The sequence below is a fragment of the Stenella coeruleoalba genome, assembly GCF_951394435.1.
Source record: "Stenella coeruleoalba genome assembly, chromosome: 9".
Lineage (NCBI taxonomy): Eukaryota > Metazoa > Chordata > Mammalia > Artiodactyla > Delphinidae > Stenella > Stenella coeruleoalba.
Window position 1 is genome coordinate 83038394 of NC_137155.1, and position 13349 is coordinate 83051742.

The window sequence follows — 13349 nt, forward strand, 5'->3', positions numbered from 1 at the left end:
GTTTCTCATTGCGGTGGCTTCTCTTGTTGTGGAGCACGAGCTCTAGGTGCGCGGGCTCAGTAGTTGCAGCACGTGGGCCCTAGAGCGCAGGCTTAGTCGTTGTGGCGCACGGGCTTAGTTGCTCCACAGCATGTGGAATCTTCCTGGACCAGGGATCGAACCCGTGTCCCCTGCATTGGCAGGCAGATTCTTAACCACTGCGCCACCGGGGAAGTCCCCTATCTGTGTCAATTTTAAGTGTATATTCCTTTGACCCCAGAAATTATGTTTCCAGAAATTTTTAGACATTTGCATATAAATCTACATAAAGAAAGCTTTGTTACAAAATTATTTGTAACAGTAATAACATTGGCGCAACCTCATTGCCTTATCTCGGACAGCTTCTTCCTTTGGGCTGCAAACTAAAGCCCATGTCCCTGGTTACAGTAAACTCTGGCTTACTCCCTGGGGTAAAGAGCAAGTGTGCTCATCATTGTCACATGATGAGCACACTGAAGCAAAAAGATGGCTCAGTTACCACAGGTACATACTCCCTCAGCTGCATGTTCCCTTCTGGGTATTGAGTTCACCTCTGCATACAGGTTCAGTTTTTGTTTTGTTTTGTTTTGTTTGCGGTACACGGGCCTCTCACTGTTGTGGCCTCTCCCATTGCGGAGCACAGGCTCCAGACGCACAGGCTCCGGACGCACAGGCTCAGCGACCCTGGCTCATGGGCCTAGCCGCTCCGCGGCATGTGGGATCTTCCCGGACTGGGGCACGAACCCGTGTCCCCTGCATCGGCAGGTGGACTCTCAACCACTGCGCCACCAGGCAAGCCCACAGGTTCAGTTTTAATTTTTGACTTCTGCATTTTCTAATTGGAGTTCCTCAATCAGGTAACCTAATTCTGTGGCTGATTTTATTAGTAGCAAGTACTTTTTAGGAAAGTGGGGTTTGCACATGGAGAATTTGGGACAAGATTCAGAGAACTACTTTAAGAATCTAAAACCCAGTTAAGTTTTGGTCAAGGTTGAGGAGCCTATGCTATATTCTTTATAATGAAAATTAATGTGTAGTCTCCGTGACATTGACCCTGATAAATCCCCATGATTTATTCAAAATAAAATATGGCTTTCTAATATGTTAGTCACTCTTGGACTATAAATATGTACAAAGAAATCTTTAGTTACTGACTAAAGAGAAAGAATAGTTACCTCTTTACTCCTAGCTATAAGACTTCTTGACAGGATGTATAATATTTATCATACGTTGATCAGATGCTCTTTACCCAGCAGTTTAATTTGCATAGATAATGGCATTATTTACAGAAGCCAGCAATTGAGCTAGACAGGCACTTTTGATAGACATATTATGTGAGCCACAAAACTTTAAATTTTCTAGTAGCCACATGAAAAAAGTAAAAAATAGGTGACATTAATCTTAATTTTTATTTGACTCAAGAGATCAAAAATGTCATTTCAACCTATATTCAGATATAAAAATCAGTAACTTTACATTTATTTTTGGATACTAAGTGTTTGAAATCCAGGGGATATTTTACATTTAAAGCATAGCTCAGTTTGAACCAGCCTTAGTTCAGATGCTTAGGAGTCATATGTGGCTAGTGGCCACTGTGTTGGACAGCGCAGGACTAGACTGTAAGCTGCAGAGGACAGAAAGAGTAATGGTCTTACCATTGTATCCTCAGCAACTAGTACAGTACCTGGTATGTAGAGGCGTCCAGTAATATTTTTGGCTTAATGAATGAATGAATGAGTGGGTAAATATAAAATCATCTTTCATTGACTCCTCAACCTTTAATCCATGTGAGTTACATTTGTCTCAAAAATAGTTGGCAGTAAACTTAGAATGGAATGTCTTCTCCGTTGTACAGTCGTTTAGAGAAAATCCTGGAATATACTGTATGTCTTTTCATATTTGCCCAAAAGCAGTTTCAAAAAGTATCTTTTGTCTCCAGGTAATAAAGCAAATGACATTATAGAGATTCTTAGAGTTCCTGTCTGTTGACCATAGCAACTCTGTTTTTTTTCTTAAAATTTGTCTTGCTAATTCTTAGAAACATTTGTGTTTTGAGAAGACCATTGCATAATCCAACCCCTATCCCCAAAATTGTATCTCTCTTAAGCACAATATCAAAGTCCACTGAGAGCTCTACACTGTTTTGATCATCCCTGTTACTGTTAACTTTGACCTGAAGTTAGTATCAGTGAAACTTCTAGTGTCTGTTATATATCCCTGTTTTAGGTGTTGTGGGTGATACAGGCTAATTGCTATACATGATTTTTGCCCTTTAGAAACTTAGAATTATTTGGAGAAGAAAAATAAATATTAACTAAATGAGTAGAGAAAAATTAAATTTGTAAATTTGTTCAGTGTTTTCTGTGTGCCTTAGGTTTGGTAATAGAAAGGTGAATGCAAATAATTCCTCTTCCCTCAAATAGCTTATAGCCTCCTGGGAAGATACATATATTATTAACCAATAAACATTTTAACATAATAGCAAGTATAATAAATCTGTAAAGTACAGGAATAATAATCCATTCATACAAATGAAGAAGCTGAGACTCAGTGAGGGTCAGTGACTTGCTCAAGGAAGCAGTTAGAAAGAACCTGGATTCAAATCTAGATATTTGTAGAAGTTATTGCTCTTTCTTCCACACCACGTTTTCTGTGTTTCAAGATTTTTAGAAAGAGAAATTGAGTTCACTTGAGGTAAATCACAACTTGTGAGTAAATTTCCTCAGTGATTATAGTTTGCCTAAAATTATATTTATTATGTATTTACATAGTTATGGTGTAATCGTCTTATTAATTGTCCATGTCTGTCTTATTATTTGAGTGGTATGGTACTGAATTGTAAGGGCTGTAGGTTTTTTCTTTTTTTGGCCGCACTGCGCGGCTTACAGGATCTCAGTTTCCCGACCAGGGATTGAACCCAGGCCATGGCAGTTAAAGCCTAGAGTCCTAACCACTAGGCCACCAGGGAACTTCCAGGCATTGAAGGCTAGGTAGACCAGGCCAAGAGCTAAGGGAAGGACTCGACTTTCTAAGCAGAGAGACAGACGTAAACAGGCAGGAATGTGAGGGATCAGGATCAGGAAAGGCTCTGAATTGTTGTTTGAAGACTTCAAGCTTGAGCAGTAAGGAGCCATCAAAGATTCTCAGGACCAACAGGTTGGAATTAAGTGATTGGGTGATTCGTGGTTTGTTCGTTTGGTTTTTAGTTTTTCTAGCTCTGTGCAATTTCTTTTCAGTTCTTGTTTAAAAGCATACCGTAGGAAGTGGGATTTTGATTTAAAGTATAAATATGTGAGGCCTATATTAGGCTGGTAATAAATGTTTATATAACAAATGTTTATTAGGTGTCCAGCATTGTCATAAATATTAATATTATACTAGTATCTATTCCTAATATATGAAAGTAGATAAATCTGTAGGATAACAGATGACCATAGTAGCTTATTCCATCCAGTGTGTATTTAAGCATCTTTGGTTTGTAGCTATATAAGGGTTTGTGTAGACTGGTGTAAAAATTGTAAGGATAATAGAAGTAATATAAATTCCGGGGTTTTTTACTCTAAAATAATCTTGAAGTAACTTTTAGTAGACTAGTTGACATAATTTAAACTTCAGAAAGCTTACAAATACAAATTGTAGAAATAGCTTTTTTTTTTCCTTTCTTTTGGCTGTGCAGCTTGTGGGATCTTTAGTTCCCCGACCAGGGATTGAACCCGGGGCCCCAGCATTGGAAGCACCGAGTCCTAACCACTGGACCACCAGGAAATTCCCTGAAATAGCTTTTCTCAGTAAAGTTGTTAATAGGATGAAAGATGCTCTTTGAGATAAATACAGGGGTATTCTTTGTTAACTACCATAATGTCTGGAGTGGTATTTAAATTCCAGACATTGCTATAACTCTTTGAAAGCCAGTTTTCTTTTTAAGTGTGTAATTATATATTGTGGAAAAATCACAGGTTTTATGTATGTGTATTTTTATTTATACATGACTCATTCACATTTGTGATTATATTTATGTAGTTCTCTAATATTTTCAGTTTAATTTCGTTGGCCTGTGTTTTCTTCTCCTCTAAGAAAATAGAAAATCTGTCCTTTTAGCTTTTGGATTATTAAACCCCTCCGCCTTCTTTTCTTGAAAACTCCAAGTTACCAGCCATTTTCTCAAGTTTATGATGCTATTTTGCCTCCCTTGGGAAAAATCTTTTTACAGTTATCAAAATCTGAAAATAGTCCTATGAAATAGAAATGGAGACTAGCTCCTTAAAATCCTAAGTAGTATGTGTGAATGTATAAAATAACCTAAGTAAATAAAAAGTACATCCACATTATAAATTTTCCCTGATTTCCTTTTAAAGATGAAATGTTTGTTGCCAAATTTTGTTTGTGCTTTTAATGTGCTGGGTCATCTGCGGAAAGCTGTCCTCTTCTCTCCTAGGCCACAGACCTCCACCAGCACGAAGCGGACATCGTTGTGTGGCAGATAATACCAATCTGTATGTGTTTGGAGGTTATAACCCAGATTATGATGAATCAGGAGGGCCAGATAATGAAGACTATCCTCTCTTCAGGGAGCTTTGGAGGTATCATTTTGCTACAGGAGTATGGCACCAGATGGGCACAGATGGCTACATGCCCCGAGAGTTGGCATCTATGTCACGTGAGTGCCAGCAGTTCTGAACTTTTGACTTTATGAAATGTCTGAGAGGTCTGGCTCAGTGTCACATGTTTTCCTTGTTAATAATGTTTAATAATACTAAATCATAATAGTAATATAATTAAACCCTGTTAATGGATAGACTCTTCCTGTGATAATACTGTGTCAGTACTATAGCATGGTGATTCAGAATCAATTGTGAGCTGGATGTCCTGAGTTTGAACTTAGCTGTATGTCATTTACTTGACAGATGATTTTTAGCTTCTAGTTCCTTACCTATAAAATGGAATTAATAATATCTCAGAGGGTTCAACATAAAGTATCATATATATGCTAGGCAAAATGTAGTAGAAGATCAACAAATGGGGTTTGCAGCTCTTGAGCAAAGTACTTCACATGTGGTATCTGTTTAATCCTCACAACATCTCTATGATGCCAACACTGGAATTATCGTCATTGTACAGATGAGGAAACTGAGGCTTTAGAGAGGCCCGAAGGGCAGTGGCTGTGAGTGCAAGCTCTGGAGCCAGACTGCCTGGGATTGAACCCTAGCTTGGCAAGGTTCTTTTTAGGAAACCTTCAACAAATTATTTAAACCTCTCACCACTTCTATTTTATCATCTATAAAAATGGAAAAGATAATAATAGTTCCTACCTCATAGGGTTGTTGGGAAGATTAATTTAGAGAGATTAAATAACTTTCCTGAGGTCACACGAGACTTTAAACCCAGCTCTCACGGGCACCAGAGCTCATGCTGTTGACTCTTACACTACATCAATTGAATAATTGGTTTAAAAAAAAAAAGTCACTGAAATAATACAGTAGCAGTATTTTCAGAATATTTGCCATCAGAGAGAGAAAAAGTATATACAAGTGTGTGTGATGACAGGAGCAGAAAGTTACTAGCAGGATATTCGTGTTCTTTTTATCTGGTGGAGGATTAAGATGACAGAAACTATAATTTAAAATGTAGAGATCATTCCCCTGGCAAAAACCGAATGGTCCTTTTATCCCTTCATCCTGAGTCCCACTGGGTCTTTGCTAAGGCAGCGATGATCCTTCATTTTCTTTTGCTTTACTGTGTACTTGAACTGTGTTAAGCAGCAGTGGTGGATTGTAGTTCATATCATTCTGTATTGTTATATACAGTGTTTCATGCATTTCACAATACATGTCACATATCAGACAGTGAGCTATGTGAAATAGTGTGAATTAGATCTTTTTCTGTAAAACTTTGTAGTAGTTGTATGTCAGTGGTTTGAGCTATCTTCTGAAAGTATTAAAGCGGACATTTTTGAGTTTCTCAGATTTTCTGGGTTAATGTGGGAACACATTGCAGGTAGCCAGTACAAAAATGAAATTTGTGCTTCTCCTTTCCCAGTTGTGCTGCATGGAAACAACCTGTTGGTGTTTGGAGGAACAGGCATCCCATTTGGTGAGAGCAACGGCAATGACGTCCATGTCTGTAACGTGAAGTATAAGAGATGGGCTTTACTCAGCTGTCGGGGGAAGAAACCCAGTCGTATATATGGACAGGTACCAATCTATAGCCAGTCATTGTGGATGTATTTGTTCAGATTTTCTAGTTCCAGGAACAATGTCAGAATATTTACATTGCCACCAATTTTTGTTAACGGAGAATAAATTCATTGTGGTTACTATTTGATATTTCAGTTCTGATGTGAAATTGTAGTTTGTAAATCTGGTTGCTTGCCTTCTTCTTTCCTTTTTTTCCCCTTACTCTTTGTTTCTGATTAAGATCAATGATCTAGACCTGTATGGAGGTTTCTGTAAATGTCAGGACCTCACCCACCCCCAATGAGAGATTTGGCTATTTATGGCCCAGGTCCTATCCTCTTTAGAGTGTTATGATGCTTTGAAGAGCTTTCTAACCTAAGTAATAGGGTAGATGATCCCTATCTACTGAGTCCCACTGGGTCTTTGCTAAGGCAGTGATGTTAAGAGACTTTTATACAGATCTGAGCTAAAACACAGATTATGTAGAAATTAGTTTCCAGTTAGGTTCTAGTGCTTCAAACCTTAGGTTTGAAAAGTTGTATCTAAAAAGGTAGGAAAACAACTCACCATACTTCAGGGACCCTTTGAGAGTAATGGGCTAAGCTTAAAACAACCAAAGCTGTGGCTTCTTTCTCAACTAGCACTGGCTGGCACTGGTGCTGATACATAGCTTCTGAACTATGTGTGAGGCACATACTGGATGACCATATCCCACCACAGGAGGCATTTAAACTCTAAGAAATTACCATAACAATAGCAAAACTTACACTGAGAAGAGTCTGGTGGAAAATGTCAAGTTTGGGGGACTGCCACCTCTAGACTTCTTACTTAAGGGATTCTGGTGCCTTATTTTCATATTTGCTCCTTCTCCTTAAGGGCATTTTTCTTCAGACTGCTTAGAAAGTGAAGCAGCTTTCAGTGGAAATGCTCATGTCCATGATCTATAAATTCTTTGGTTGGCTAGGACCCCTAAGGATCATCTGACGCCCTTTGCCTATCTAGATAGAACTTTCTTTCCAGTTGAGCAAAGGTAACTTTTCTAAAAATAATCTCTGTTTCTCTAAGATCTTTAGTCCTTTTTAAGGGTCTGATTTTTAGAAAGTTAAAAAATACAAGAAAATTTCATAAAAGCTGATTTGGGGATATCTAATAAGGTTACATTCTTCTTCAATCAAGTGTTAACGAGGAAGTCTCGTTCACCTTTCCTCATTATCCAGGCCATGGCTATCATCAATGGCTCCCTTTATGTCTTTGGAGGGACAACTGGCTATATTTACAGCACAGACCTGCACAAATTAGATCTCAATACCAGAGAGTGGACACAACTGAAACCAAACAACCTATCCTGTGATCTACCAGAAGAGAGGTGAGATTCTAGGATTAAAGCATATTTATTCTTTCTTGCTAAGATTTTACTTTTTTTTCAGAATATTGGCAGTATGGTTTGAAGAAGACCCTTTGGCCTGGTGAAAATAGCTAACTGGCTGTTAGATCCCAGTTCAGCATTAAAGAAGGATCTTCTGGTGAGGGAATGATATCTCCCTCTGAATTAAAGAATTTTTTTCCTGTTATTTCCTCTTGTACTTCAGTTTTCCTGCATTAGGAAAATAGTGAAACCAATGGTAACAATTGTAACCAAATTTCATATTACAGGCAAAATAATTACATTCTAGTTACTTTTTGATTTCCCTTCTTAACTTGCATATTAGGATTCTTTGGCTTATTTGCTTACAACCGTATCCCCAGTAAGAACACAGTGCCTTGCCCATAGTGGTACTCAGTGAGTGTTGGTTGGATGGATGGAAGAAAGGAAGGGAAGGTCATTTATTTTAAGTGCTCTGTTAAACACTCAAACATCACATGATTCTCTTTAGTTGCCTTCTAGTAGCAGTTGTAGATCTTTCACTTTTTTTTTTTCCTAATAGCAGTTGCCTCTTCTTAGAATTAAACTCACTGGAAAACTTAAAGAGGTTTTTTTGCCCTCTAGTTTAAAAGCAAAGACAGTAAATAATTTTTTATTCACTGTTTAGACTATTATGTCTTTGTTGCCTTTAAAAAAACGACATATGGGTGCCAAGGAGGACTTATGTCTATCGTAGTATCTTAGTGGGCTGATTATTGCAGAACTACCATGAGAGGACTTGGGAGCTGGCTTCGTATGGGGAGCAATTTTGATGTAATTTATTTTATCAGCACCAGGGCCTCCAGGGAAAGGAGGAAATAGATTGTTTTCAAAGCATTTTCACATGGTTGCCTTCTTTGAATCATCTTATGGACATATTATAACTTGTTTCAGCTTTTAGCTAGACTGCTTGGATAAAAGTTCTGGTAGGTGTTTCATATTATATTCACAGTTTTATGTAGCATAATTTTTCTGATATTTTTATATCTGTTAAATAAGTGTCTTAATTTGAAAGCCCATAGTCTAAGCTTTCTAATTAAATGTAGGCAAATCACTTTTTAAAACTGTAATAATTTCCCCCCTTATACAAAGTTATCACAAAAAGATTATAGAAAATCTAGAAAATACCAATAAGCAAAATGAAGAAAATAAAAAGCAAAATCTAAACTCAGGGATAACCAGGGTTAACATTTTGCATGTATCCTTATAGTCATTTTCTGTGCATATTTGTATATCTATAAATTCTTAGTAGGATTATAGCCTATCTGCTCTTATATAACTGATTTTTTTTTTCAGTTAATGACATGAAAAGAAGTTCTCAGTATATTAACCATCCTCTGTTCCTACATTCTTATTGGTTGCATGCTAATCCATTTTTTATATATTGTATAATTTATTTAACCAATTCACTATTATTAAACATTTGGGTTATTTCCAATAATTTATTATTATAAATAATGATGCAATAAAAAGTCTTGCAGCCAAATCTTAGGTAGATCATTTTTCCCATAATTATAAATGTATTTTATTGTATATTTTCAGATACAGACATGAAATTGCACATGATGGGCAGAGGATTTACATCTTGGGAGGTGGTACTTCTTGGACAGCTTATTCCTTAAACAAGGTATATTAAAAAAGAGAGAGAGAGGAAGAAGGCTAGAGAGAGGCATGTGTTATACTAAGCATAATAAGTAACAATTCTGTTACTGTAGATATTGTAATTTTCAAGCAGTTTCTTCATCAACACCTATTTTGTGTTAGACGCTCTTTATAAGGTTGAACTCTGTGCCCCTGATATGCTTTCCAGTTGACAGTTGCATAATTACGCACTGAAAATACTTTATTAGAATTATCTCTTTATGCTAGATGAGAAAAGACATTAAAAGAAAGATAATAGTAGGTTAAATGGAGCAACTAATTAGATTTGGAACCAGGATTCTCAGAATGTCACATCCCTCTCATTGTCAGTGCTGTGTATCTAAAAAGAACAGGCATGTTTAGGACTGCACATCACTACCTTTAGAAAGCTGCGTTCTGAAGGGCTTTGATTCATCTGTCTCTGTGGCATTTCTAAATCCATATGTCCCAGGGGAAATCTGTAGGCCTCAGAGCTCCTGATTGGGAACCTTAATGGTCTTTTTCAAGTTTTGTCAAAACTGCAGTTCCGTGTTTTCTTACCAACACTTGCTTTCTTCTGTTATAAAAATGATACATGTTCATTGTAGAAAATGTGCAAGTTGCAGAATTCCAACTTTTTTCTTCATTCTTTTCTATGATTTAAAAATAATAAAATTATGTATGTGCTTAATTTTCAATTGCTTCATTTAATGTTTTGCCTTATATTAGAATTAGGAAAGATCAGAGAATAGCAAAGGAAAAGAAGGCTTTTCAACCAAGAATATGTTTGTACAGGCTGTTATGAAAAATCCAGTTTTCAGGCTAGCTAAAATTTTTTGTGTATTCTCTTTTTTTCTTTTCTCTCCAAGATTCATGCATATAACCTTGAAACGAATGCATGGGAGGAAATTGCAACAAAACCCCATGAAAAAATAGGTAAATTTAAAATATTGATTCATTTATCTTTAATAAATGTATTTTATAGTTTTACTTGTTCTGAAAGAGAAAAAGGAATTTTATTGCATTATATGAGAAGAAAAATATCTGTTAAATTGGTATTAGAAATTACTTGCGGGACTTCTCTGGCGATCCAGTGGTTAAGACTCCAAGCTTCCACTGCAGGGCACACAGGTTCGATCCCTGGTCTGGGAACTAGGACCCCGCATGCTGTGCGGCGTGGCCAAGAAAAAAAGAAAAGAAATTACTTGTATTCCTTAGCCCAATTATTATTCTTCCTCAGCAACTGAGCAGAGACTTTTATTTTTTTTATTTCATTTTTTTAAATTTTATTTATTTATTTATTTTTGGCTGCATTGGGTCTTCATTGCTGGGCACAGGCTTTCTCTAGTTGCAGTGAGCGGGGGCTACTCTTCGTTGCGGTGTGCGGGCTTCTCATTGCAGTGGCTTCTTTTGTTGCGGAGCACAGGCTCTAGGCACGTGGGCTCAGTAGTTGTGGCTCACGGGTTCTAGAGCGCAGGCTCAGTAGTTGTGGCGCACAGGCTTAGTTGCTCCTCGGCATGTGGGATCTTCCTGGACCAGGGCTTGAACCCGTGTCCCCTGCATTGGCAGGCGGATTCTTAACCACTGTACCGCCAGTGAAGCCCATGAGCACAGACTTTTAATGGGGATTGGTGAATTCTGTGGAAGAGGGGAAATCTGGGTAGGATAAAAGTAGGCCCTTAAATCAAGATCTACCTGTCTCTTTGTGGGTAAAAGGGCTTGGGAAAGCCACTAGTAACCCCTGCCCACTGCCACCTCACTTTGTTTTCCTGACACCTTAACATTATATCATTATGATGAAACTTATGATGGCTTTATTCTAGTGTGAAATAAGGCAGGATTGGAAGGACTAGTCAATGTTTGCTTTAATGCAACAAAGGGATTGTTTTAAGCAAGTTGTTCATAGTATGTCTTTTGCTGTGTCGGATCACCATTACTCCCAGTCTTTCTGTGAATAATGGAATTTCTGTATTTATGTGTTTGGCAGGTTTTCCTGCAGCCCGAAGGTGTCACAGTTGTGTTCAGATAAAAAATGGTAAGGATTTTAAATAACAGGCTGGTTCCGTTTTTGTAATTGTACATACTGAGATTATTTTATTTCTTAATGGTAACTCTTTAAAAGAGGCATAACTTTGGGGAGAGTCTATTTCTTTTAGTTTAGACTTAAAGGGAAATCCATAAAGTTCTGCGTCTCTCAGCAATTTTCATAAAGTAAACGAATGTATTGTTTGGGTTCCCTCAGTTATCACAGAACTCAAAAATAAGTGATAAATAAGCTTTTACTCTACCACCTAATCGTTCAGCACCCCACCTCAACAGATGTCTCTGGTTTTGGTGGGTAACACTAATAATCCTGACATACAGTAGAAACCTTGGTAGACATTGTATTAAAATTGTAATGGCTCCTTCAGAGTGTTATTTCATTAAGTTTATTCTCTTCTCTATCTGATACCAGATAGAACTCTTAGCGCATTCTTTGGCCATATTACAACACAAGCATTGTATGGCTTCAGAAAGCAGCTGCAGCTACTTTATCTGAGTGTGATAAATGACTCCTCTTTGGACAACCGTCCTGTCTTTTAATTTACAGCTTATTTTATAGTTGGATATACCACCTTAAATTTTTGGAGGGGAGGAAGGTGTGTGTAAATGAGTTTGATAGCCTGTATCCTTTCAGCAGCTTAGTTCAGATTTTACTAGGATTATGCTGCCATCTCTAGTACAGAGGCGCTTTTTATTATGCTTCTGCTCTTTGGACAAGATTTATAGATAGTGGCGTTGTTCAGCTTTGCCTCTCTAAGAACGGATCCATACTTTTTTTAAATCCTAGCCAGAAAAGTTTCCAGTGTATTTTATAGTTTAATTGTATTGACTTAAACTTGATCTAGATTTGAGTTAACACGTGTATTCATTTGGTTCTTTGAGTCCAGGCACCATACAAATGGAATTCAGCTATAGTTGTGGGCATTTAGCTTGAAGGTTCACATAGCCTTTGTTACATGTTGTTGACTTAGTTATAACTAACTGACTTTATAAAAACAAAAAGAACAACAAGAACAATAATTAAAAAAAAACCTTTGATTTTGGGAAGGTTTTGTTCCTGACATAAATAACTGGTACAGGTCAAATGGGACTTCAAGCTGTCCTCTTTGGGCTGAAGAAAGCTTGGAAAAACCTCTTTTGTGCCCCCAAACTGAACATTGCAGGTTAATTGTCTAAGTAGAGAATGTTTGTCTCTATGGGCAGAAAAATGTCTATCCTTTTCAGGATGTTATTTAAAAGGAGAGTTTGCAGCCTGGTGGCCTGCAGATGTGTTCTCTTTGGCTCATGTGTGTATTACAGTTTTTGAATTAGTGGCCAATATTTAAAAATCAAAATGTTTCACTTTTCAAAAATCTGGATTTCCAGCGTCTTTTAAAAAATTGGAAGATCTGGCAGTTGCTGACCCTAAGTCCTGCATGGCATCGATGAGCTGGAGCTGCATCGCCATCTTCCTCGTTAGAGCATGTGCACTCCTGTTTGTTCCCTGGACCTATTTGTTTATTTTCCCTGAACCTTCTTGCTCATTCACTTCCTATGCCTGGCACCTGTAGTTGAGAACCTAGACATGAAGCTTCCTCAGAGGCTTGCATTCTTAGCCCTAGCAAAGATCCCAACATAGTGTCCGAACTTTAGTGAGGGACAGGACAGCAGCATGAGCGGCCCGCCAGCTGGAGTCCTGTATGGTATGGGGACTGAACTGGTCCCGTGTCACCTAGCCGTGAGAGCTACTACAGGACATGCTGTCACCGTGGCCCTTTTCCTTTGTGTGATTTTGGCTTTCTCTTTTCCTGATAGATGTGTTCATTTGCGGGGGCTATAATGGAGAAGTGATCCTGGGAGATATCTGGAAGCTGAATCTGCAGACTTTTCAATGGGTAAAGCTCCCAGCTACCATGCCAGAGCCAGTTTATTTTCACTGTGCAGCTGTTACACCAGTAAGCTTTCATTTTCGTATCTTTTTTATGTAGTTGCAGATGATAAGGAGATATTTTTAGAGATATAGCAAGAAAAGAAGATTCTGATATTAGCAAAGCTTGGATTAAGAATGTGTTTTTAAAACCTTTCTTCCAAAGCTAGCTCTTCCTCTGAGAAAA

General features: G+C 37.7%; 1 protein-coding gene across 3 annotated transcripts in view; it reads left to right on the forward strand.

Moving 5' to 3' along the window:
• Nucleotides 1-13349, forward strand: part of KLHDC10 (kelch domain containing 10) — a 59002-nt gene that overhangs the window by 39055 nt on the left and 6598 nt on the right. For all 3 annotated transcript variants that reach the window (XM_079931474.1, XM_079931475.1, XM_079931476.1), the window contains 7 exons: nt 4454-4675; nt 6055-6209; nt 7409-7557; nt 9136-9220; nt 10083-10149; nt 11201-11248; nt 13051-13190. In XM_079931474.1, the coding sequence (XP_079787600.1) occupies nt 4454-4675; nt 6055-6209; nt 7409-7557; nt 9136-9220; nt 10083-10149; nt 11201-11248; nt 13051-13190 (866 nt within the window). The remainder of the gene's footprint in view (nt 1-4453; nt 4676-6054; nt 6210-7408; nt 7558-9135; nt 9221-10082; nt 10150-11200; nt 11249-13050; nt 13191-13349) is intronic.